The 27668-nt window shown below is 44.9% G+C and overlaps 1 protein-coding gene across 1 annotated transcript in view; it reads right to left on the reverse strand.

Annotated features, from left to right (window-relative positions):
* Positions 1-4973: 4973 nt before the first annotated feature.
* The window catches only part of LOC110558687 (sodium/glucose cotransporter 1-like), a 38100-nt gene continuing 15405 nt past the window's right edge, over positions 4974-27668 (reverse strand). The window contains exons 8-14 of the mRNA XM_060369347.1: positions 25573-25708; positions 23058-23165; positions 21635-21785; positions 16984-17152; positions 10716-10931; positions 7883-7985; positions 4974-5984 (exon numbers count right to left, since the gene is read on the reverse strand). Of these exons, the coding sequence (XP_060225330.1) occupies positions 5659-5984; positions 7883-7985; positions 10716-10931; positions 16984-17152; positions 21635-21785; positions 23058-23165; positions 25573-25708 (1209 nt within the window). The 3' untranslated portion in view covers positions 4974-5658. The remainder of the gene's footprint in view (positions 5985-7882; positions 7986-10715; positions 10932-16983; positions 17153-21634; positions 21786-23057; positions 23166-25572; positions 25709-27668) is intronic.

A 27668-nucleotide genomic window follows, 5' to 3' on the forward strand; every position in this document is an offset into this window, starting at 1 on the left:
GCCAGTTGTGTTTTGTTCTCCTTTTAGCGCTAAGTGAAACTTTGTCCTTTAAGCTTTTTTCTGTTCAGTCTTAATGCAATGTGGTAGGATCAGCAAGATTTGCTAGCCCTTCTATGAACTGTATAATTAAACGTTTTGCTTCGACTTTAGTTCAGAAATATATTTCAAGACATGCTAATGACTGCAGTTGGTTACAAGATTGAGCTTTACGAAGTCTCTTGTTTATGTTTTCAAGATTAAGCCTAGGATGGATAACTACAAAGTTTGCCTATGTAAGAATTACTTAAAATAGATATGGTTCTAAAATACTTATCTAAGGAATGTGCCAGAATTAGAGATTATAGCCTTCTGTTTTACAGGATGCAGTTTAGGGCAGATAGCTAAGGACAGACAAAGAGTAACTCATATGCTGGCCTTCAAGCTTGTTTGAGATCTGTAGAATACAGCATCTTAACATGTGAAGCTTATTTTGACAGAGAGTCCCAAAATCCTGGCAATAACTCCCTCAAGGTCTCCAAGAAGATTTGGGCACAATGACAGATGACTTCAACTCTGGATTGTGGTATGCTAACCACTGGGCAAGACTGCCCCAAATAGCCCATCGCTAGGGCCCAGCTGAAACTGTGGACAGAGCTGTGGACACCTGGAGAGTCATTGTTTCACACTGCTGAAGGTGAGGTGAGGCCAATCTCTCATGTTCATTTTTCCACAGAAACAGTCTCTAATTTTCTGTGCCTGATGGCCGGACTGCCTCTGCTCATGATGCCAGGAGACTACAGGAGCCAGGGACAGCTGCCTAGCTGGTGGATTGACTAGTCCGTCTGTCATTTTGATTGATACATAAATTTATTTGGCTTGTAATTTATCCTTCTCCAGTCTCTGATCACATTGATGGCTAAGCTAAGCTAATGGTAGCTATGCAGCTAAAGAGCAGACAATTAGATCCACTGTTAGTTCATTGGTAAATTTATTAGCTAGTTAAAATTACTAGGTACTAGATCTCTTATTTAGAAAGGCAAAGAGGCTTCATGTTAATTGCCTGTGTCTTACGGCAAGTAACTGGATAGAAAGATGTAAAGTTTATATAAGGTCTGAGGATATAAAAGTTTAAGTTATAAAGATCTAAAAGATAGGAGGGTCTAAATCTAAATAGATGTTTTAAGAGATATGAAATATAAATTATGATATAAAAATAATTTAAGGCATATTAAAAATGGGAGATATCTCCAGTTTCTCCCCCTTCCATGCAATTGTTATGCTTATATTGTTATAAGATTTCAGAAGTTCAGAGTTTTTACATTGATCAGTGGAGTCCTGATAAGCTGATAAAGCACTGGCTGCTTATTATCCAGCCACAAGCTTCAGATTTTAATTTTCCTTTGGTTGTCTTCTGGAGATAGACTTAAAGGTGCTTCTCAATAAGGTAAAAACATCTGCCTACTGTGTGTATCTGACCCAAAAGCCATAGCTTTTACTAGATCTTAATGGCATGAGTCTATTCCTGCTGTCTTGCAGACACCTGTTACCTGCTTTTTCTAAAGTGTGGATCTCAATACAATGGTGATACTAATATACTTCCTTTCGTAAACTAAAATCCATATGAGTTTTAGGAAATTCATATGAACTTTAGGAAATCAAAAAGTCAGAAGACCTGGATCTGCCATAGATCAAATGGACCCCAGATGGATTTTTTCCTTGGTCTTGGGATTCCTCACTTTCCCCATTTACTAGACAAGTTTTAACTTCTGTCTCTAGTTTGAATTTGTCTCAGCAGATTTTTCACCTGGCTGACAGACCACATTCAGGGATCAGCTATGGACTGCAAGCTGAAATCTGGACTTGCTGAAAGCTGAAATAAACCAGTCTAGCCAATGTGATGGCTCCCTGTCTCTTCAACTGGATCACTAACTAGATGGTGCCCTGTTGCTTAGCCTTTGACTAGCTTTTCAGCCTTCCTGGGTCCTCAATATCTCTGCCCCAATGTCAGCCTGAAGAAATTACAGAAGAGAGATTCACCGTCCTTTATCCTACCTTACAGGCTGAGATGCTAAGTTAAAAGGGGGCTCCCTGACCATTAGCTATTAATAAGAAGCTCAAAAACTGTTCAGTGAATTTGAGAAAAAGGAATGAAATTGTAAAAGGGGGTTATGGAGAAGGAAAACTAACCCTAAGACCTTTAGGAAAAGTCATATGGAAACCTACTAATGTTGAAGCTTCCTAAAATACATACATACAGGTTTATAGGCAGAGTTTAAATGGAGTTACCCTCTAATGGGGTAACAATGTTCTTATTAGACATCATGTCCAGGGATGGGTTACCACTTTGGGAGTTGTCTGGTGAGGTCTCACAGACCCTCAATATAACAGGCAGTTGCCAATGCTTTTGATTATCCTCCAGACCTTGACAGTAAGACTCTAGTGCTGAAGCTGTCATACACTTGAGTCAGAGAACACAGAGAAATCACCATGTGTTGATCTGGAAACTCTATCCCTACTGGCTATCTCTCACAGTGCTCTAAGGTGCTACACAAGCTGGAAGAGGGGAAAACATAACCATCTGTCCTGTCCATTTGTGAACACTGAGAGCTACAATACTAACTGGTCTGACAAGGTAAGTTCACTGTTGCAATAGTGGCACAAGCATTATGAGAGTAACCAGCCACTTTCTGACTGAGTTTAAATCCTGCTTAACAAGATGAAACTCATACCTAGCGCCATTATCTGGCCAAGAAACTATACAAAGGCAGAACATTGGCACTAGGGGAAAACCTGCCACTATTATGGTGTTAAATGAACCTAGTATTAAACTGTCCCCTACATGCCCCTATGTTGGAATATGGTCCAAGAATAAAGTAATGTGAGGAGAATTCTGAGTGCTTGGAAGAAAACTCCAAGAAAATAAGAAAGCTTGTAATCTCAGTTTCTTCAAAAGCATGCAATTGTTCTTGGAATGTGCTTCCTGCCTCTTCCAGGTGTGGCAGATAAGAGTGAGTTTGCACTAGGTAATTCATTAAGACTGGCTATTGTTATCTGTTTATACACCTCTATGGAAAAACTTTTTTTTCTTTGTGCAGGTTGTGATTTTATACCTCACTGAAGTGATGCTTCTTAACCCTCAAGTTATAAATTGTCTGATGTTCTAAGTAAAGTCGGCTGTTGCATGAGACTACAGTCTGCCTCCTTTTTAGGCTCCATTCTCCCAGATCACACCACCTTTAGAGCAGTAAACACCCATATATATTTATCTCTCAACCCTCATCAGAGAAGCTTCTTTTTGCAATAGATGGTGATCAACACAGAGACAGACAACTGATCAAGGTGCAGAGAATGAGAGACTACAAGATGTTCAGCCCTGAGACAGCCACATCATACTCCAAGGCTCAGGGATCATTGTAGAAGATGGGGCGTGGGGGGAGGGGAGAAAATGGAAAGATTCTAAGAGCTGGAACAGTAGATGACCACAAAAACAAACAAAAAACTGTTCTCAGGACAGTTGAACATGTGACCTCATGGAAGTTGTGACAGTATGCACAAGAACTGCACAGCCTCAAGCCAGACAAAAGCCTTTAATGAAGGGAGGAAATGGGCACAAAGTCCTGTTCCTATCTGAGGAGCTCTCATAGTTGCTAGGAGAAGGACAAATTTTTTATGGGTATGTCTCCTAGTAAGTTGGTCACCCACATGCAAGACTATGTAGGCAGTACAAATTGGACTTGCTGGGTTTTAATAAAAACTAAGCTGAGGACACAATGTTGGGTGAGTAAGGAAGATGTAGTGAGTCTGGAAGGAGTTGGAGAATGGGTGAATATGCTAAAAATAGGAAATATTTCTAAAAATACAAAATAAATTCTAAAAATAATTGAATTTTGCTGTAAAGGGGGCATTATGGAAAATGTTAATAGGATCTATCTTTTCTATCAAAGGGGGTTAAATGTAAACAAACAAACAAAAAAACCGTTCCATATTTAAAGAAGTTTGTAAAGATAGCAGCCAGCAAAAATCACAGTTTACATTTTTTTCTTAAATCAAGTCATGTGCTCAGAGGTGAATCGTATTCTCAAAAGTTACATTTTGCTAATCAGCTCTGCTGTTTTGAATTAGTCAAACACACAAACAATTTGAGTCCAGGTTCTGACCACTCTTAGTGGGGCCCAGGACCCCTGCTCAGCAGGCTGGCTGGCTTGCTGAACTACATCTGTTCATCCTTCTACAAAATTAAACCTCTGCTTTGTGGAAACACTTCAGATTGTGTGATCATTTTCTTGGGACCCATTTCTAACAGGGCACAACATAATTTTGGGGACACAACCAACACTCAGGACTATCATCTGGAGAATTAAGGAATGAGGGACAGGTGTAGTGACATGTAAAGTGAAGCCTTTGTGTTGGCTTTGAATGCTATGTTTGGGTTATTCAGGAGAGGCAGAGACATTGTTTTGAGACTGTCTGAAACTTGAAGAAGTGTCTCCCTGGAAAGTCTGTGCTTGGTGCTACATGAGGCCTTGCAGCTGCACAAACTTTGGTCCTAAGACACTCCTGACAAGCCTGGAGCTCTTACTTTTGATTATGGCGCCATGGTCAAAAGGGACTGAGATTTGTGTCGTCTGCTCTCTCAGGCAGTGAGGGCAAGATAACTTTGGTATTTGGGAACTTTCCCAGCTTCAATTAATTTTGTGTAATTAATGAATAAAAGTAACTGGAAGAGCTAGTCAGGGTCAGTTTTGGGTTTTTATTTTTTTATTTTTTCCAAGAAGGCTGAACCCCTCTCTGCTCCTTCAGAAAATGAAGGCTTAGCATCTTGGTGAGTTTCTCTCTCTACTGCAGCACCTACGACCAACATCAGCCAATACACAGAGTATATAAGCATATCTTGAGAGTATGCTCTCACAGTCCTGAGTGAGCCTTCCCCAAGTCACTTCAAGAGACACCTGTAAGTTTTGCTAAAGGCACAGATCCTTTATTATGGTCTAAGGAAAAGGAAGAGGAAAGAGAGGCTTAGGAAATCTTCAAAGAGACATAGCCCAGGAGTGTCTGGACCTGTTGGCTAAAAAGAATCTTACCCATTGGCCATACTCTTACTGTCAGGCACGGGGTCTGGTTAGGCAGAGCTCCTAGGAAAGGAGTTTACCCTCCCTCTACCCTCTAGGGATCAGCAGAAGCCAGTTGGTGGTAAATGGTTTGAGACCAATTCCTTCAGAGCAGCTCTTGATCAGCTGCAGTTTCCACCAAGGAGGCAGCTGTTCGTCCCTGGCCTGAGTGGTCATCAGTACTGGCCTGTGGCAAGAATGGGACCGGCATCATTTCAGCAGGGCTGTGTCTTCAAGATGAATAGATAGCAAAGCAAGACTGAGTGGGGAGAGGAAAGTGGGCTGACAGATGGTGATTTTAAAATGAAAGCCAGCACTTGGGCGGTACAGGCATGGAGAGAAAATGGTTTGCAACAGAGAGGAGATGTTCTCACTGGCACAGTCTGTGAACACAGGGGTGTCCTTTGTCTCTTGTACGTGAATGCACTGCAGCTGTTGGTGACTGGTTCGTACACTGAGAGAGTGTTTTCATTGTTGTCGTCTTTGGCCACATATTGTTGGGTCTTCCTAAAAGAAACCCTTCACCCCTTCATGATGAAGTGGTCTGGGAAAGGAGGTAGTGCCTGGGTCCTCAGGCAAAAAAGACGTGTGCAGTAATCAGAAGGGCAATCAAAACAATCCCACTAGCCTGCATGACCCTCTTCCAGAAGAGGCTCTCCGGTAGGTCATTCCAGTCTTTCATCTTTTGTTCCTGTTCCTCTCTCCTTCTGCCTGCCGATTTCCTGGTCAGAATCTCTAAGCCTGCTGATATGCTAATAGAGGCCATCCGCTCCCAGGTTGCCTCTATTGCCTCCTTGGAGGGGTTCTCTGGGCCTATGTTGGAGTTTGGCTGTGAGTCAAGACCACAGAACAAGTCCCACATCTTCCAGAAGCAGGTATGGGACTCCCCAAACATACCTGGAAGAGAGGGAACAGGTCAAGGGACAAGCAGGCTTTAATTCACAAGGTAGGACTTCAAAGAGAGGTTCAAGTAGCATGAAGTTCTTCAGACTCCTTATACCAGAGCCCGTATCAGCCTATACAAGGAAAGTTCTTAGAGAAAACAACTAAAACGGGGTGAGAAAAGGGGCTTGGGAAGTGTTGTGAGGGGGCTAAAAGCTCAGAGTTGTGTCCAGATCCTCTTGATTAGACAGCCCAAGTGTTATGGAGGGAAATTAAGGCAGCGACTCGGGGCAAGAGCATCAATCAGGAACCACGGAGAAATGCTGCTTACTTGTTTGTTCACAGGCTCACATTCAGCTACCTTATACACCCCAGGACCACCTACCTAGGGGTGAGGCTGTGAAACAGTGACCTGAACCCTCCCATATCAACAACAACAATAATAATAAACTGCCCCAGAGACATGCACATAGGCCAATCTGACCTAGGAAATTCTTCGGTTGAGGGTCTCTCTTTCCAGGTGGCTCTGGGTTATCAGGTTAATAGCTAGAACTGGTTACAACAGGGCTGATAAGTATGCCTGCCCCCAGATAAGTGTATTTTGACAAAATCTGACCAAGAGGCCAGTATCAGCCCCTTAGGGAAAAAAGAAGCCATCAGCAGGTGGAGGAGAATCTTGGAACACGGGGTCCTGTGCCCGGGACAATTGACTGCCACACCACTGAGGTCCACAGGCCATCCCGACCAGGAACACATCTTTCAAGAAGTGAAAGGACACACCAGACCTCTTAGGACTCTGAACTTCCCCCCCCAGGAATGTACAGGGAACCCCAGAACTCTACCATCTCCTGGCCAGGCCTACTTTCTACCTCTTCACTCCCCCAATCTCAGAGCCTATAAACTCTCTGCCCCAAACTCAAGATTAATCTCGTCTCATCTTTATCCCTAGTTGTGGCAGAGGCTTTAAGAAGTTCATATCACACTCACTCTCTGGATCCCATGATCTGCTGCTATTTGCTGGAACTCTCTCTCTCCCAGACCTTGACCCCTCCTAGGGTCATTCTGTCCCTTCCTCCTTGGACTTTAAACTTCGTTCTCTCTGAGATCTACTTCCAGGTGGAAGAAGTGCTCCCTCCCTCCTTGCCCTGACCCTTCTCAGGAGAGTCTGGTTTGGAATTCTGCACAATTGCCTCTCTTTTGCATACTAGTACTCCCCTCTTCTCACTGCCCTCCAGGCTTGCTCAATTGGGGGTACTGTTGTTCCAATAGCCTGCTTCTGGGTTGCCTAGCAACCTCTGATGTCATCACCTGCCACTTGCCAGGTGCATGCCAGGTATGTGCCAGGTAAAAAGAACCCACCCACCATGCTCCTTTCTCTCCCTATCTCTGTCTATTTCTCTCTATCATAGGCACCCTCCTCTCTCTCTCTCTCTCTCCACTTCCCCTTTCTCACAATAAAGCTCCTTGGATCTATTGCCTCTTAATCGTCATTATAACAGGTACACCATGTGTCTGTGGAACTAAACCCAAGGGCTGGTTCTGGAGACTTTACCTTCACCCACCATCCCTTGGTGGGAACTGTTTCTAGAACACTAGACATTTCTGGATTCCTCCTTTGCTGGTGCCTCCTCATCACCTGGCTTTCCCATCACTTCAGCCTAACTTCTTCTTCTCTGCTTTCCCATCACTTCAGCCTAATCTCTTCTTCTCTTCTTTCTCCTCTAGGATCCACCTGGCCTCATAGACTCTAGGTGTGCGAACAACCCCAGGAAGCATTATAAGGGGAAGCTAGCCCAGCGCTTCTATGGAAAAGAATGTTCCCAGGGGTGAGAACGGTGGGGTGGGGTAGGAGGTGTTTGGGGCAGCTGCCCCTGCTTTGATTGCTTCCCAAGGCTGCGGATGTTCTTCATTACCTGGCTGGAATGTGAAGTTGGGAAAAGTCTTCCACCTCAATTCTTTGTCTAAGGACACCCTCCTCTGTTGGCTGTTACGTAGACTCCAGCAGAGACCATGAAGCTGGATGTGGAGAGAGCAAGGTGAGAGGGTGTCAACATAGAACTTTGGTCTGCAGCCATATAGCACCATAGCCTGCAGGTAGGAGCCATGTCCCAGAAGATGGACGAGGAAGATGGCTTGTCAGGCATTAACCGAAGGTGAAGGCTAAGTCAGGGGGGATAACAGGAACCGGGTCGTATGTGATTGTTTGGCCTTAGCACTGTTGCACAAGCTGTCAGTGATCTGCAGCCTACAGAAAAAGGCTGGAGACCATGTGCTCAGGGCTCTTTCTATTGGGGGAAGGGGTGCATTCCTCACACCCCCTGCAGGACAGGAAACACTGCCCGCCACTTCTGGTCTACTTCTAACAGCCTGGGGGAGCACTGACATCTTACTGAGCAGAGCATCATGGGAGATCAGAGGTGCCATCATTCCAGAGCCCCCTATGGGACTACACAACCTAGGATAGGTGGATCCCCTCTTCCTGGAAAGCAGGAAAGGGCTTACCTGCTCAAGTTCAATAGAGCATCTTCACATGCCCAAGGGGCACTCCCTTCCCTTTTCTAACCATTTTTTTTTCCTTCGAAGAACATTTTTGGTGGGCTGGGGGCAGGGGGAAGCTCAGGTGTTAAGAGTGCTAGCTTAGCATGCATGAAGCCATGGGTTTGGTCCCCAAAACCACATAAAGTCAGGAACGACAACCCAGTGACAACTGTCTGCTGTCTGTGTACATTTTACCAAAAGGATCAGACTAACTTTGTAACCTATATGTCTTCTAAAGCCTATAATTTTGAGTTGTAGGTTCAGGTTAAGCTAAAGCCTCTTAGTGCATTGCCAGAGAATAGAGAAATGTGACCCTATCTGTGAGGACAGATAGAAAAAAGCGAGCAAGCAATGACCTTCACTCAGCAAAAAGAACGACCAGACCCTTTGTCTTCGAGATAATGTTTCTTAGCAACCAACCCAGACGACCCCAATTCTTCTTCTGAGTATCTCCTGACCTCCAGCCAAGAGCCCGCAGCCCTAATCTTCAAGCATGAGCTAACCACCCCCACCTTCAATTGCAGCTGCATCCACACTTGGCAGGACTGGCCAAGCTTGAGCACCTAAGACTAACCAGTTATCTTACTTTATAGCTTCCTCATTCAATCCTAAATTGCCAAAACTGCAATTTCAAATTTCCTAAGGCCTTTGTCTCCTGGTGCCACTCTTTGCTGACCGGCAGGGGTGACCCCATTGCACAATGGTTAAATTAAACCTCTTGCTTTTGCAACGAGTCCTGGTTTGTGGGAGTTTCTGGGAAGGGCGCGATCTTGAACTCCTGAGCTGTGAGACCCCAAGTCTTACATTACCTCTACAGACTCTCATGAATGAGAATCTGGATGTGTGGATGGACTTGCACCCAATACCATGCAGTATCTTTGGGTTCCTGAGCTTGTCTGAGTTGGGGGCACAGAGCCAGCTCTCCAGGTTGTATGACTAGAGGCATTGGGAGGGCTCAGACCAATGTAGAGCCCATTCTCACTGGTCCCTCTCAGATCCCTCCCTGCTGAACAGCTCCCCTATCTTTAGCAGAGTTCAGCAAGCCTGTGAGGCAGACGGGACGCAGGAACAAACTGAGGGATGGATACAGGATGAGAGAAAGAGGGCAGAGGAGAACGCAAACAAGATAAAGGACAAAGAGCCTGGGCCATAGGAAACGGCCCCCCAAGGCACTAGGAGCAGGGGCCTGCCATGCTGAGTTACTGATGATCAGGGACATTTTGTGGTAGGATGTGAACATCCTAACCCTCCCACGTGGGCTGTGTGTAGAAGAGAGAAATGAGTGACGTGAAAAACACTGAGGAGAAAGAGTGGCAGGACAGACTGAGGATGCTTGAGGCTTGCAGGCGTACAAATTGGCTGAAGTTAATTTTAATAGGTTTTCCCCAAGGAGGCCGCCAAGGAATTTGCTGCTTACCCAGCTGACCCCAACTTGCAACACCTCTGCCCCTGTAATCTCTGACTCAACGTTTGATAATAGAATTTGCCCGTTGGTCCAGACTAGGTAAAGCAAGGTACTTGGTCTTGCATCCTCTTCCCTGCTTGTGATGTGCCCTCTTTATTTCCAGGTGGATGCCAGAGACCCTCACTCCTGCCAACACACCTGCTCGTTGTGCTTAGGGTAACAAACAAAGTATGTGACGTAGTGGAGCCAGTTCAGGCTTTGGAGCCTAATAAGGTCACTAATAAGGACAAGGTAATAGGCTCATTGCCTTGGATAAGTTATTTAACTCCTCTGAACCTAAGCTTTCTACAAAATATATAAATTGGATGACTGCCATTTGCCTCCTGGGAAGTAGGAGATGGTTTGTGAAAAGGTTGAGAGGTGTTTCTGGGGCCTGTAATCCTGCTGCCTGGCCCTTCTGTGTGCATTGCCCTGATGGCATTGATCTGTATTGAAATTAGTGAACTCCATGATTCAAGGGAAATAAGCCCCTTTGAAGTCTAACCCTCAAGCTAAATGGGGTTGTAGCTGATGGATTATTGAACAGTTTTTGTTTACTACTATTATTGTGGTGATGCTAGGGATTGTCACCAGCCCCACCTCTCATGTTTTCAGAAAGGCTGACTCCCTTCTGTGGCACTTGCCTACTTCTGACCTACTCTACCCACAGTCTTCCTGTTTCAAAGAATCTAGCCATTCCTCCCTCATCGGTGGTTTACCATTCTCCAGGACTCTTCCTGGAGCATCCTAACAGTGGCACTTACGTTTTCATCCGGAATCGGCTTTGTGGCTAAGGAGATGGCTAGTATGATGAGAAGAGTGACTAGGAAGAGGAAAAAGCCAAAATAGAGGTAATGAAGGCCACAGATGAAGAGGGGACAGTTTCGGTCTCCCTCACAGGTCGAGAGTCCATAGAAAAACTCGGCCAACAGTCGAACGATACCGATCGTACTTCCCAAAATCAGTCCCCAGAAGGCGCCCTGCCAAAGAAAACAGAAAGGAGTCACTCGGGCAGAAGACAGAGGACAAGGCAAAGTGGCTTCTATCTCATTTTGTTGTAAAGTTAAGTTTGTTACAACGGGGGCATTGATACCGTGCCAAAGAGAGTCTGAGCAAGGGAGGAGATTCGAGACATTGGCACTGTCTCCTTCATCAAGCTGGGGACTTAGGAAGAACTGGAGACACCAATAGGCACATCAAACTGTCCAAAAACACCTTCATCTTCCCCATTTCCCTAAGTGCGCAAGCCAAAGCCAGGAGCCAACTCCAGCCCTTTCCTTTTCCATGCTGGTCTACCATCATCCCTAAGCAAATCTTCTTGTCCTCTCCTTCCAAAACGTGTCCCTTCCCATGACCCTCACCCCCGTCTTTTCTCATTGGGGTGGGGGAGCATCCTGTGCCTGTCTTCTGGCTCTGCAGAAGCTTCTACTGGAAAATGCCAAGCCTCTTCCTGGATCCTCCAGTGACTTCTTAGCACCAGCCATCAGGATCAATCCGAACCCATGGACCGTGGCTGACCTCACCTAGCTCCACTACTCCCCACTTGGTCACTGGGCTCCTGCCGGCTCAGCCTGCTTATGCATCCAGGAGCTGCCTACTTTGCTTCAGGCTCGACTTCTTGCCCTTGCCGTTCATTCTGCTTAGAATTCTCCCACGTCTTAGCATTTCTGGCTTTGATTCCAGGTTCCTTCCTAAGCCAAGGTCTTCTCTTGGCAAGCTGTGTCTTTGTTTGTCCCACTCTTACAGCCCACCTAGCAACCCCCATAATCCTTTGTAGTTTTTGAAAAATATTTCTTTCCATTACTTTTAATTATGTTTCTGTGCCTTTCTTAGGGTTAGCATTGCTATGATAAAACACCATGATCCCCTGGGGGCAATGGTCTCCTGAACCTACTCAGACCTCGGACACCACTACTGCTAGTTCTAGAACTGATGCAGGATGTTCCAACGAGGGGGTTAAGGCTTCTCATAATATTTCCTATAAGCCCACATCTGTTTGCTTATATCCCCCATTTTTATTCATTATTAGCCAGATAGAGCCAAGTAATTGTGGTAATGATACTTGCTTTTTTGCCCAATGCTGGAATGCTAGTGAATTTAGGTATGCCCTGGTTACATGCCTCGCTGGGTGCCTGTGCCCGTTGATGCCCCTCACACTATGACTCTCTTCAGACAGAAAAGGGATCTTGGAATTACAGCCGCCATTGTTACTACCATCTCATTGGCAGCTGTTGGAGCTACCACCACGGCATTAGCCATGAGTCATACTGTGCAGACTGCTCAGACCCTGAATAATCTTTTAGCCAATGTAGCTCATGCCTTAGATGTACAAAAAGGAATTAATGCTCAACTAAAAGGAGGCTTGATGGTGTTCAATCAGAGGATTGACCTTGTACAGGAGCAAATTGATACCCTATGGCAAATCGCTCAACTTGGCTGTCAATGGAAGTATGCTGGACTTTGTGTCACTAGCATACAATATGAGAATTTTTCCTGTGCTGCAAATCTGTCTAAACAATTGTCTAGCTATATTTTAGGTAATTGGACTGGAGAATTCGATACTACGATGGAGCAGCTGAGAGTGGCCATTGTCATGGTAAATTCTACCAGAGTGGACGCAGGACTAGCCACAGGATTATCATCATGGATTGCTGCAGCCATGAATCATCTGAAGGAATGGGCAGGCATGGGAGCGTTAGCAGGCCTTCTGGTGTTGGTCTCCTTGGTTTGCCTTCTGGTGTTGTGAGTGCCCACAGAGGCCAGAGGCCTCATACACTCCTAAAGCTAGAGTTACAGACAGGTGTGAGATACCTGATGTGGGTTCTGGAGACTGAACTTAGGTCCTCTGCAAGAGTAGCAAACACTCTTAACAAGTGTATATGCAAGATTAGAGTCCCACAACAGCATAATGCAGCCATGACCATTCAGGCCTTTACAGCCATTGAAGCAGAACAGCATGGGAGCTAAAATGTTACGCTCAGGATGCGAGGCTAAGCACTGCACTCAGGGTCAGCCACTTTCGACCCAGAGAAGAGCATGTCTGATTGCATGCGGGTTGATGCCCCAGGTCCCACCTCTGAGAAAAAGGTATTGAATGGATCTGATGCTCTTTGGGTGGATGACACCTAAATGAACATCGGTACAAAGTCCCAATTTATTTCTAATATCAGAGATCAGACCTCTACTCTTGCCTGATGCGTCTAAAACAAAAAGGGGGAACTGTAGAGAGCTGCGTAATGCCGCGCCTTAAAGATGGAGCTGGTTTCCACCTTCCACCTTCCCGATGGTGAGTGCTCTCTGTCACAAACAACTCCATATTTGGCTAAGGCTGAGGATCTGGCTTGCTTCCATGTATGTGGACCTATCTGCATTGCCCATGAGGCTATTTAAGCTGTGGGCTGGCTTTCCCCAGGGTCAGATGATTGTTCAAGGTTCCTGAATAAACTGCATTGAAAAAAAAAAAAACCACCATGATCAAATGCCAGCTGGGAAGGAAAGGGTTTATTTGGCTTATGTACCCACATCATATTCTATCACTGAAGGAATTTAGGACAGGAACTCAAGCAGGGCAGGAACCTGGAAGCAGGAGCTGATACAGAGGCCATGGAGGGGTGCTGCTTACTGCTTTGCTCCTCATGGCGTGCTTAGCCTGCTTTCTTATAGAACCCAGGACCACCAGCTCAGAGATGGCCCCACCCACAATAAGATGGGCTCACACCCATCAATCACTAATTAAGAAAATGCCCTGCAGGCTTGCCCTCAGCCTGATCTTATGAAAACATTTTTTCAGTTGAGGCTCCCTCCTCTCTGATGACTCTAGCTCCTGTCAAGCTGACAGAATACTAGCCATGTCAGTGCCTGTGTATAGGTACACACACATGCATGTGAGTGCCCACAGAGGCCAGAGGCCTCATATACTCCTAAAGCTAGAGTTACAGACAGGTGTGAGATACCTGATGTGGGTTCTGGAGACTGAACTTAGGTCCTCTGCAAGAGTAGCAAACACTCTTAACAAGTGAAGCTTTCTCTCCCACCCTACCTCACCCTTCCTTACATCCTTTCAAATACTCTGTTACTATCACAGAGATTTATCTGTTCATTTTGTGCCATCCATCTCCCCCAATTAGACTGTTCACTCTGTAACAGTACGGGGTAGATACTGGCTCAGGAGTCACGTCTAGAGACTCTTTCAGGCTGGGGTAGATGTGAGACAGGATCCTCCCGAGGGGGGCGGAACTCAACATTTGGCCAGGCAGAGGACCTACAGCAGTCACTTCCTGAAGGAGATATACAGATTGTAGATGATTATACCATCCAAAACCAGATGGGAGAGAGGGCCTGGAAAAGTTTTTTGGTTAATAGAGGCAACGGAAGTATGTGTAATATGCCTGCTGAGAGACTGGAGAATTAAAAACTAGGTTTTTGGGGTACTGAGCTGAAAAGTTAACATATCAGGCCAGTTGACCTTGCTACTTCTAGGCAGACCCAGCCAACTGCAGGGAAGAGCTGACCTTGCTGCTTGTTAGAGGTACTGTTGCCAGGAAACCAGCCTGGATGGCCTTGCTCCTGGAGATAGCACTGACAGAGATAATCACCCTATCTCCCCTAGTAGCAGTCTATCAATCCAGGACAGGACTGAACCCCAAGGCCAGCTGTTTCTCCCTCCCCCTGACCCCCCCCACACACCTGAAAAAGAGAACAAAGAAAGCTAGAGTCAGTCATGGTCCTGGCACTTTCCCATAGCAAACAGTTTTGAAATGTAGCATCCCCATCGTTGGGGCTAGGGAATATAGCCCCAAAAAAGACTAGAATCCGCCCCCCCCCCCAAGGGAGGAGCAGCCCTGCTAGGCCACAGAGGAGGACTTTGCGGCCAGCCCTGAAGATACCTGATAAAACAGGGTCAGATAAGGGGAGGAGGTTCCCCCCATTCAGTGGACTTGGAAAGGGGCAGGGAGGAGATGAGGGAGGGAGCCTGGGGTTGGGAAGGAATGAGGGAGTGAGATACATCTGGGATACAGAGTTAATAAGATGTAAATAATAATAATAATAATAATAATAATAATAATAATAATAATAATAATAATAATAATAAAGGCTAGAATCCCCTGCTTTGAGAACGCTGGGAGGGACTAGGACCTATAAATCACCCACAACCCGGAGCTGGGGATCTCTGCTGGATACCAGTGCTTTGGTGTCTGTGAGAGTACAGCTTGAGCAGCAACTAAAGATCCTCATGTGTTTTGCAACAGACTTGACTCCCTGGTGGTCCTCTGGGGGGTCTCATGAATTGGGTATAACACTGCAACCTGGAGCCAGCGACAGTGAGAGAGGTTTGGGGGCGTCTCAATAGCCTAAGTTTGTTGTCATCAGAGAGAAGTGGACTCCCATGGCTGCCTCCCATTCCAGCCACTCCTTTCCAAGGAGAGTAAAGGAAGCAACTCTAGGGCAAGGATTACTCCTCTGACATTGCTGCTGCTAAATTAAGTCTCTGTGAGCTGAGTGGAGTGACAGGGTGGGCAGGTGGTCTAAGGAACTGTGAGCAGCTGAGATGAGCCTTGGAGAAACCTCAGCCAGGTGGAGCAGCCAAAATATATTCCTGGCAGTCCATGAAAGAAGGCTTGAGGGAGAGTAAATTCAGCAATCATCAGTTTGGGGCAGCCTGGATCTGTGGGCTGTTCATGGAGAAGGAAGGGTCTGGCGAGTGTGCAGGGCCAGATCATAAATGGCCTAGGATACATGTATTGGAACTTGTGCAAGGCCAGCTCACTCATTTCTGTCCAGGGTAACAAGAAAGTTTAAGACAGGATTCAAAAAAAATTTTTAAGACAATAAGAACCATAAGAACTCATGCCTGCAAAGGAAGCTCCACTTTCCCAAACCCCAAAAGGTAGTCCAAATATCCAGAAATGAGCTCAGTCTGGGCTATAGTAGGATTTCTGGTGGTTAGATAAAAGACAGCATTCCAGGCCGGGTGGTGGTGGTACACACCTTTAATCCCAGCACTCAGGAGGCAGAGGCAGGCAGATTTCTCATGAGTTCAAGGCCAGCCTGCTCCACAGAGCAAGTTCTGGGACAGCCAAGGCTGTACAGTGAAACCCTGTCTGAGGAGTGGGGGAAAGGGGACAAGAGAAAGCATTCCTCCGGCAATTGTGAAACTGGTTCCCCTCCACTCGAAGGAGTAGACTCTCTGGTTGAAGGGACAGGTGGCTGCCTGTGCTGCCTATCAGCATATCAAAGCCTATGGTGGCCTCCAGGCTCCCTCAGTGTCACAAGTACCAGCAACACATTTCAGCATCCATGCTAGCAGCCTAGCCCTTATCTCTCTCCCCTACCCTAAACTCCCCAGCTCATGGGCTTTCCTCACAGATGCTCTTAAAACCCTCATGGATGCTCTCTCACCCTCTCCCTCCATGTTCCACTTTCACGCTGCCCTACTCTGCTCCTGCTTCTCTCAAGCCCCATCTGCTGGCCCTGTTCAGTCTACTTCCTTCCCAACCCTTCCAGATGCCTCTAGCTGTTCTCTCTCAAGTCTACAATAAAAACCTCCTCTTTAACCATACCATGAAGCAGCCAATTTATACACAAAGTGTTGTTGATAAGATAAGCCATTAATTTGGACCTTTTGGTTTGGGGTTTTTTTTGGGGGGGGAGGGGAGGTTATTCTTTCTTTCTTTCTCTCTTTCTTTCTTTCGTTTTTTCTTTTTGTTCTCAGTGCAGAGAGGGTGAGGAATCCGCCACTGGAACTCAGCACAGAATGTGGGCTCCCTCCATGAACAGAGGCGATGGAGGTGGAGCTTCTTAGACGCAGCTGTGCAGGGGAGGGGGGTGGCTTGTCTTTTCAAGCTTTAGGTGGGCAACTTCGTCTGGCAGGAATGAGAGTGGATTGCTTTACTAAGGGAAGAAAACAAAGACGGTGCGTTTCCTTCCCTACACGCCACAGTGGTAAGGGTGTCCCCTAGTGAACTCCTGATACCTAAGAGATGCCCACAGACAGCCCTTATAAGGACATCTACAGTCTTGGTGAACACCCACCTGCTCGTTCACTCTCTTGCAAAATACGGCCAGCAGAAAGACAGCAGTCATGCTTGGTGTCAAGCAGCTCTTAAGGACCTGCATGTACTCAAACAGTATTTCACTGGGAGCCATTTCTATAATGGGGACCCAGACAATGGTGACAGCAAGTAAGATTATAACAAAAAACCTGTGAATTAAACCAACACTCAGTGATAATTTGAAGATTTTTCTCTTGCAAAAAAAAAAGAAAGAAAGAAAGAAAAAGAAAAAAGAAAGAAAACCCTACAAATCCTAACTAGTAGCTTTTCCTTTGTTGCTTCTGTTTATTATTATGATTACTATTGTTGCAATTATGATCTACTTTAGGGAAAGTTTAGTTGCCTGCTGAGAATATATATTCTTTAGTGTTTGAAAGAAATGTACTACTAGATCTATTTTATCTATCTGATCTGTAATGTCATTCAAATCGGAGTTTTCTCTGCTTATTTTTGTCTCCTGGAGAGGCTGAACTATTGAAGCCACCCACACTATTAAGTCGGGGCTAATCTATTTCTTTGCATCTAGTGGTGTTTATTTTGTAAAGCTGAGCTCACCAGGATTCTTCTCTTGATTATTATGGAATGACCTGCTTTTATCCTTTCAGATTAATTTTAGTTTGAAGTCTGTTTTGATCCAATAGTAATATCTTCGTATTTTCTAGTCTCGATCGCTTGGGGTGCTTTTTTCCATCCTTGTACTGAACATGCTGTCTATTTTGGTGGTAAAATACATGTTCTGAGACAACAAAAAGATGAGTCGTGATGAGTTTTTTGTTTTTTGTTTTTTAACCCAATCTGTTGAGGGCACAATGTCCTTGTGCAAGCACTAGGGAAACCAGGAATGTTAAACATGCTAGGGCTATCTCTTATAAAGGAAGAGATATGTATCCTGTTTTCTGCCCAAAAAGCTGGAATGGAAGTGGTAAACAGCCTGGTGATCTGCACTATCTGTAGGGCCAGGCCACACCTGACTCCGCCCGCCACGTTTATCGAAGTCATTCTCCCTAGACCTTTCAGCGCTGTTTCTCATCTTTACGGGAACCCATCTTTACGGGAGTTATCACTGTATTTTACAAATGGGAGCAGAAGTGGTTGACAGCCTGGTGACCTCTGCATCATCTGTATGACTGAGACCACACCAGATCCTCCCCCAGACCCTTAAAAGGTCAATGTAGTCAATCTGTAGAACCTATCTTTATGAAAGAGGTAACATATACTTTACAAAGAGTTTTGGTGTAGTCGTGCCCGAAGCTTTACTGTGCACACAGAATTGAGCTGTCACTAGGGAGTCTTTTTCCAAAACTGTGTTGTACTTAAATATATCTAAAAGAAACTGGCTGGTGTCTGCACAAGAAGTTTAACACTGGCCACTGAGTTGTGTTGAACACAACTTCCTTCTCGCCTCACACAGACCAACACTCTGCTGGCTGTGGTGTTTGCAGAGAGAGACCACACACCCCCACACCCCACACACACACACACCAATCTGCTAGTCTCTCTCCCTCTCTCTTTATTGTAGGATCAATACCATTAATACTCAGTTATTGTTGAAATATAAGTACTAATTCCTGTCACTTTGCTGAGTCTGCTCTGTATCATATTTTCTTATTTCTCGTTTGTTTACCTGCTGTTCAACTGTGTTTTATTCTTCCCTGTAGTCTTGTGAATGGGTTTTTCTTTCTCTTCAGTCCAAAGAACTCCTTCAAATATATCCTGTAGAGCTGGCTTAGTAGTCATAAATTGCTGTAACCTGTTTTTATCATGGGGAGGTTTTTCTTTCTCCTTCAATTCTAGAAGGTAATTTTGCTGGATATAGTAGTCTGGGTTGCTAGTTTTACCTTTTAGAGTGTGAAATAACTTATTCCAAACTTTCCTTGTTTTTAAAGTTTCTGTCGAGAAGTGTGCAGTTATTCTGATGGGCCTGCCTTTTTGTGTGACTTGGTGTTTCTGTCTTGCAACTTTGAATATATTTTCTTTGTCCTATACATTAAGTGTTGTAATATAACATGTGGAGAATTGGCCTCCTGATTTCATTTCACCTATTTGTGTTCTGTTCATGGAACCATCTTTCCAGCTCGGGATTTCAGTTTTATGTCACTAGAAAATACATGAGAAAATGAGATGAGGCTAAATAAAACTTAAGTGTTCTAAGGCTCTAGATAGAGGTACCAGAGACATAATAAAAAGTTGGAGGCTGGGTTATGGTGGCACACACTTTTAATCCCAGCACTGGGGAGGCAGAGGCAAGTGGACCTCTGTGAATTTGAGGCCAGCCTTGTTTACCGAGCAAGTTCTAAGACAGCCAAGGCTGCATAGACAAACCCTGTCTTGGAAAAACCATTAAATAAATAAAACATCTCACTGCTGCTCTAGTGAGTGCTGAGGAAGTTTTTAACTGCCGAACTATTGTCTTATATTAAAAAGGAAGTCGTTGCAAAGAACATGCAATTAGTTTAAATAAGTATATATAATCATATAATCTTGGCCATGCTTTTAATAAATTTTTATCAAGTTTTACAGCACCATCCTGAGCAGTTTTAATCTGTTCTTAACCCTTTAAGCTAGTCTGGCTTTCTCCCAGCATAAATCCCAGGGATACTTGTACTTCGTGGCTTTCTCTGTTCAGCTGCTCTCTCCTCATGTCTCCTGGACTTCTGCCCAAGGCTAAATCCCCTCCTTTCTATTCTAACTCCTCCTCCCCTAGAAGGCAGGAAGTCCAGCTTTATGCTCTCCCCTACTCATCAATTTGGCTATAAGTAATTTATTTACTTTTTATTTTATGTGTATTGGTGTTTTGTCTGCATGTATGTCTTTGTGAGGGTGCCTGATCCCCTGGAACTGGAATTACAGACAGCTGTAGCTGTCATGTGGGTGCTGGGATGTGAACCCAGGTCCTCTGGAAGAGCAGTCAGTATTCTTAATCTCTGAGCCATCTCTCCAGCCCTCAAGTTTTACTTTTATCATATCTCTAATACCTCTATCTAGAACCTTAGAACACTTAAGTTTCATTTAGCCTCATCTCATTTTCCCATATATATTTTTTAGTGACATAAAACTGAAATCTTGGGCTGGAGAGATAGTTCCATGGCTAAAGCACTGGAGGCTGGAGTCCCCAGAACCCACATGAAAAACTAGGTGAGTATAACCTCCCTCCTATAATCCCAGTGTGTGGAATCTGAAATGGGGAAATCCAAGATCAAACTTGCTAGCCAGACTATCCAAAAGGGTGAGCTCTGTGTTCAGTGAGAGCCCCAGCTTCAACATACACAGTAAAAGAGACTAAGGGCATAACTGACGTCAGCCTCACATGTGTGTGAGCAAACACACGTGCACACTATGCACACAAACATGCAAAACCACCTGATTTTTTCCAAAGAAGCCAGAGATGCCCAGTATGGGAAAGGAAGCATCATCAAATGATTCTGGTCAAACTAGATGGCTACATTCAGAAGACTGCAAATGGATCCATATTTATCACCCAGCATAAAACTCAACTCCAAATGCATCAAGGACCTAAACATGAGATCAGATACCCTGAATCTGATAAGTCAAAAGTGAGACATAAGCTTTAACTCACAGGGACCAATAACTGGACAATATGGAGAGAGTGGGAGATTTTGGAACTCTTGGTCCTAAATGGGATGCCCTCATCAAACCCTCTCCTCAGGGCTCAGGGATCAATGTGGAAGAGGAGACAGACAGATTGCAAGAGCCAGAGGGGGTGGCCTCCAAGGAAACAGTATCCTCCAGACACAAGAGAGCTGGTGGGCAGAAAATTTCACAGAAACTGTGGCAATGTGCACAGGGCCACACAGGTTCACTCCAGATGGGGTTCTAGCACTGAGAGGGAAGCAGATGCTGATTCCCAGTCTTAACCAAGAAGCTATCTGCATTTGACATCTGCTTGCAAAGGAAAACCAGTTTTCTCAATGGAGTCTCACTGGGTATATTGACTATATTTAGAGCCAGCTTCCTGCCCAGCAGCAGATGGCCAACACGAAATGGTGCTTTTTAGACTTTTTGTTTCATTTTTGTTTGGTTTGGTCATTTTTTTTAGGGGGGGTCTTATTTTTCTTTTGCTTATATATTTCAGTTTTCTTTTTGTGTTTTGTGTTATTTGTTTGTTTGCTGTGTGTTGTTGTGGTTTGGTTTTGTTGGGTTAGTTTTTGTTGTTGTGATTTGCTTGTTTATTTTTAAAGAGGAAAAGAAAAACCTCAGAATTGGGTGGGTGGGAAGATCTAGGAAGAGTTGGAAGAGGAAAAAAGTGTGATCATAATATATTGTATGAAAAACTTTTTTTTAATTAAAAAAAGTAAAAGTTGCCTTTAACAGTTTTCATGAGGATTAAGTAAGTTATCGGGTCAGCTTATATAAATATCCCTTGGTGGAGAGATACATTAAACTATGCTTATTTTTATTACCGTAATGATTATTACTTTCTTTCTTTCTTTTTTTTACTACTTGGAAACAGTATTCTTTGTGATAATCAAAGCATTACACTATTATTGCAAAGCTGCAGAAAAGTAGCCCCCACCCACACAGAGTGAGAAAACAGTAATTCTGTGCCAAGCATTACAGCCTATTTTTGAGGCACCCACGGACACCCTGACTAATGTGACTGGAACACTCACCTTCCGGATACCATGAGCTCCTTTTCAGTGGCCATGGGCCGAATCCAGGTGTAAATGTTCATAGTGAACAGGGCACTGGAGCTGTTGAAAATGGAAGTCAGGGACGACATGAGGGAGGCACAGACTGTGGACAGCATAAAGCCTTGCAGGCCTGCAAGAAAGAAAAAACATTTCCTGGACTTCCAGCTCTCAGACCAGGCCAGAGAAGGCCTTGACCTCCTAGGGAACATTTTCAAACACCGGTGTCTCCCTTAATACATGAAGCTTTCACCTACAGTGGAATTCCAAGACACTGTGTTAATTTGTTCCTGATTTGTAACAGGACACTAGTTTCCTGCTGTGTCCAGAATAATGGGAACTATCATTTCTTGGAGGATTAGTCTGTGTCAGGCTACATCACTCTTAATTACAGCCCTGTGAGACGGACGCCATTACTTGTGCCCCAGCTTGGAGAGGTCTGTGCTGTAAGCAAGAAATCTGTGAAGTGGGCAGACACTACCACGAGGCTGTTAAGATGTAGACAAAATAAGTAGAAGAATTCATACAAATAGAGGAAGCATTTACCCAACACTACAGAGACAACTTGGTACCACTGCCTGCTGCCTGGGCCAGGTGTTGGGGACTGCTCTATTTGATTTTTTTTTTCTATCAGGAGAATCTGAAGATAACCAGGACCTCAGCTGGAAACTCTCCATGTCAGTCCCCCAAGTGACTTTAATGGGCCCTTCAGGGCTGGAAGACACAGACTGGGATTCCAGAATTTGCTCTCCTTGGAGCATTACTCCCCAGTGTCAGCCCTAGCTGCTCTAGGACAGGGTGCTTCCCGGGACTCAAGGTCAGAGTCAGACAACTCTTCCTAGATGGCAGCATGGTCAGCATCTCCCCAAGTCTGCGGGAGAGTATGGAAATGGAGTTTATGGAAATGTTGAACTCCGGAGCTGACACATCTTTTTTTTTAAGATTTATTTGCTCATTTCACTGAAATCTGGAGAAGTAGATGAAGAAAATGTGAAGGCTACTGCCATATATTAATGAACCTGACTGCTGGCTAACTGCATGGCTCTTTAACTGACGCCTCTGTATGATAAACAACTTGAGGACAGCACCATTCTTGCTGGTGTGTTATTCTAGGGCCTTACAACAATGCCTTACACTGTAAAAACAATTTCCTGAATAAATGAGCACATGACATCAATAATCAGTGTGCATAGGTTGTGCCTCCATGAGGGTATATTCACTTTCAGTGTGGGCAGGAGAGAGGGCCACGGCAAAGCTTGTTCCACTGCAAACCACTCCCAATACACAGCTTGCCTCTACATGCAGAATTACAGGCTCGTTGGTGAGGAAGTCATTCCTGTATGCTTACTCCTACCTGTCCCTCCTGTTAGTCATAGAGCCCTTGGTGGAAAGGCCCACTTCTTACCAGGCGGCATTATTCCTATCACCAGCACTGGATAAGCCAGGACGCTACAGCCAGTTTGTTTGCCACAGAACTTCTGACATTCTGAAGGTACAACGCATGCCACTTGATCTGCCAAGAGAAGTATGGGTCATATCAACATCCTGGTTATAGAGCTCTCAAATCTGAGCTTGGCAGAAGGGAAACCAATTAGGAATCACAGGTAGGTATTGGATTCCTGGCATGATGGCTCCAATTCACAGTCCTTCTACCCACAGGAACAAAGAGCTGAGACTGAGGATCCTAGAAGTCAAATGACCTGGTCCTTCTACTGGCTCAAGAGTTGGTTTGGTGCTATGCATTCTAATGCTAATTACTGGCCCCCAAGATCTGGTTACCACCCAGACAAGCACATTCTCACCCAAACCTGTCTTTGTTGTGCTCAACTTAATTTAAAATTGATTGGTTAATAAAGTTGCTGAAGCCTGTGACTGGGCAGAAGAAAAATAGGTGGAGCTGAGGTGCTGAGGTTTGGGGTCTGAGAGAGACCACAAGGCCAGGAGAAAGAGGGAGAGGAAGCAGAAATGGAGTATCAGGAGAGGAAGCAGGGAAAAGAAAGTCACCATGGAGCAGGATGGACCATGACCATGTGACCATGAGTGCTGACCTGATAAAACAAACAGCCCAGACAAGAACGATAAAGGCAAGTACCATGGGGTGTGTAGCTAAGAAATAGAAAAATAGCTTAGATACCTGGGTTGATACCTGCCAAGTTACTATTCCTTAAAGCTTTTATAATCTCAAGAGATATCTTTCTCAATTATTTGGGAATGAGCCAGGTTTAGAGAACCCTTTTAGAGTTTAATATTTTTCTACAACACCCAACGGCAAGCCATAGGACCTCCATAAGGCTTTCAAAGATCCCAGTGAAGTGTTAAGGAAGTCTGTGAACCATCCACCATGCACTAACACTGGAACCACTCAGAAACTCATTACCCTTTGCCCCAAGATGGGCACAGTTCAGCATAATAAATTGGATTCCAATCTTAGAGAGCAGGAAGGCTAATTTTCTAATTTATCAAAAAGAAATATTTATGATACCTAATGACACTGCTTGATTACTGAAGAGCGAAAAGTGAAATGTTGAGATTCCTCTCTGCTGAAGCCGGGAAGTGGGGGAATGGGCACAGGAAGAGAAGTATGTCTCAGGGCACACTGAAGGATGGAGTACAGTGAGAGATGACCACCACTCACGTTAGTTAGCACTATAACTTGTTCTCCATTTACTTTGACCACGTCTAAAACACTTAGCAGGATGCAGTCCAAGCCACCCATTCTACCTGGGCTGCTGGTTTGGGGGGGTTTTGTTTTGTTCTGTTTTTGTTTATTTGTTAATGCAAGCTAGGGTCATCTGGGAAGAGAGAACCTCTACTGAGAAAATTTTTCCCATCAGATTGACCCATAGGTAAAGTCTGTGAGTCATTTTCTTAATAATTGATGTGGAGGAGCTGGAGAGATGGCTCAGCGGGTAAGAGCACTGACTGCTCTTTCAGAGGTCCTGAGTTCAATTCCCAGCATCCACATGGTGGCTCACAACCACCTGTAATGGAAACAGTGTTCATATACATAAAATAAATAATTAAATCTTTAAAAAAAAAAAATAATTGATGTGGAAGGTCCCATCTTGCTGTGGGCAGCGCCAGTCCTGGTCATGGAGGCTTCTGGATTGTATAAGAAAGCGGGCTGACAAGACATGAGGAACAAGCCAGTAAGCAGCTTTCCTCCATGTCTGCTGCTTTAGCTCCTGCCTTCAGGTTCCTGCCTTGAGTCCCTGCCCCGATGTCCCTCAGTGATGGACTGTTACCTGGAAACGTAAGATGAAATAAACCCTTTCCTCCCTCAAACTGCTGTTAGTAATGGTGTTTTATCACAGCAATAGAAACGTGACTAGGACACTGCTCTTGTGGATATACTTACCAAGGTAACTGTTTCCTTCCCTAATGAATAAGCAAGACTCGTTGCCTGAGAGATAGGTCAAGCTAGCAAAACTCAGCTGACATGGGAGGAAATACATTATAAAATGCTGACCACTCCTTAGGGGAAGCAGGTGATGTGCTAATGGCATTTAGTAGAAAGAATGTGGGCCTTTCTTCAAGTCTTTCCACAGCAGCCTCTTTCAAATTGTCTCCTGAGTTCAGTGAGTGCTAGGAAAGCTCAGTGTAGGGCTGTGACAAACACTGAGCATATCAAAGAGATCCCGGGACAGCATCTGACACACACAGCATAAAATCTGTGATGTGATGGAGCAACCCAAATTCCTAAAGACTGTGCCCAGCATTGTAGCCGGGCTTCTCTCTGGTGGGGAGGAATATGACTGTACCAGGATGGGAGAGGCGCTTCGGTCTGTTCTTCCCCTTCTTATTTCCCTAAAATTTCTGTAGTGCTGTATACCTCAAGAGCTTCTACTCAGATACATTCTAAAGAGGCACTCTTGGGCAATCCCGATCTCTAAGAGAGCATGTCAGCATCAAGAATTTACCTGTGTACAGAATGCGGCTGATCATCCCTGGCATCACCATGAGGAACATGGGCAGCAGCTTCAGGTACCCACACAAGAGGCAGCCACCTTTCATATGAAGTTTGCTCTTTCCTGCCAGAAGCCTCTGGACAGAAACCTGCCGAGGAAAGACAGATGGAGTCTGTCCATCTGTGAGTGGATGGAGTCCGTGGAGTACAGAGCCTGGGATGCCCAGTACTGATAAGACACTTGTACCTATTACACCAGCAGGATGCGGACTCTGCTGGGTTTTGCTAAGATGCTCAGCCTCCATTTATTCATCTTTGGGCCATCCAGGGTTAGAGACATAGGTAACAAATGAGCACACTTCTTACCCTATACACAGCTAATGGATGGGAGGGGATTGTTTGTATGGTTTTGGCCTCACTGTGAGCATTGTACACCAGCCGTGAAAATGTAAGGCTCACAAGCTATCCCCTGGTATGGGCAAGACTTCCCTACAGGGGCAAAACATATTATTTCTGCCAACTGAAGGAATAGGCCCTTATGACTGATCGGCCATGGAAATAACCGACTGCTCAAGTGAAGCATGAGCTTCATTCATCAAAACTAAAATGAGCTTCTGTGGATTTTTCTTTCAGGTTCTCTCTCTCTCTCTCTCTCTCTCTCTCTCTTTTTTTTTTTCCTTCCTGAGACAGGGTTTCTCTATGTATTCCTGGCTGTCCTGGAACTTATTCTGTAGAGGAGGCTGACCTTGAACTCACAGAGCTGCCTGCTTCTGCCCCACCTACTTCTGCTTCCCTGAGGGCTGGGATCAAAGGTGTGCGCCATCATGTCCAGCTCTATGGCCTTTGAACATGTCAACTTTCTTCTCCAATGTGAAGGTACATGCCCTTAATCCCAGCACTCAGTAGACAGAGGAAAATGGATCTCTGTGAGTTTGAGGACATACTGGTCTATGTAAAGAGTCCTGGGCCAGCCAGGACTACATAGTAAAACCGTGTTTCAAGAAAAAAAAAAAATACTAGACTTTCCCATTGTTTTGTGACCCATTTCATGATGCCAGTGCTATAAAAGGCATCATGATGTCATGCCAAAGGGAATAGTACAGAGGATGGAGAATCACTTAAAAGGAAAGGCAAAAAGGAGAATGGTGTAGAGTGATCAGATTATCCAAGGTGTGTACTAAATGTCATGCTTTTAAGGAGCATTCAGCTGGCCGTGGGGATGCACACCTTTAGTCCCAGCACTCCAGGGGCAGAGGCAGTTGATTCTCTGTGAGTTCGAGGTCAGCCTGGTCTACAGAGTAAGTTCTAGGACAGCCAAGGCTACACAGAGAAGCCCTGTCTTGAAAAACCAAAAAAATAAACAGATAAAGAAAGAAAAGAAAATATTCAAATAGTGGGAAAGTATGCCCATGGAGACTTACAGGCATGGGACATAAAACAGAGTTTACACTGGGATATTACTGGGTCTAGGAAAGAATCTGTAAGAATAAAGCAATTCGACAATGTGATTTAGCGGTAAGAGGATCGGCAGATAGGATTTTCACAACAGTTAACTGTAGTTCCCACCCTCTGTCAAAGAAGCTTTTTGTAGCAGCAGCAGCAGCAGCAGCTTATAGAGACCACCACAGACACTGTCTTAGTCAGTGTTCTACTGCTGTGAAGAAATGCTATGACCACGTCAACTCTTATAAAATAAAGGAAAGCATTTAATTTGGGGCTGGCTTATAGTTTTGGAGGTTTATTCCATTTTCATCATGGTGAGGAGCATGGTAGCATACAGGCACAGATGGTGCTGGAGAAGGAGCTGAGAGGGCTACATCTGGATGCAAAGGCAGGAGGCAGAGAGAGACACTGGGTCTGGTTTCAGCTTTTGAAATCTCGAAGCCAGGAGGGTGTGGTGGTGCACGGCTTTAATCCCAGCACTTGGGGAGGCAGAGGCAGGTGGTGAGTTTGAGAACAGCCTGGTCTTCAAAGCAAGTCCAGGACAGCCAAGGCTACAAGAGAAACCCTGTCTCAAAAAAAAAAAAAAAAAAAAAAAAGTCTCAAAGCCTTCCCTCTCCAAACTTCCTCCAACAAGACCAGGTCTATGCCAACAAGGCTACGGCTCCT

The sequence above is a fragment of the Meriones unguiculatus genome, chromosome 16, assembly GCF_030254825.1.
Source record: "Meriones unguiculatus strain TT.TT164.6M chromosome 16, Bangor_MerUng_6.1, whole genome shotgun sequence".
NCBI lineage: Eukaryota > Metazoa > Chordata > Mammalia > Rodentia > Muridae > Meriones > Meriones unguiculatus.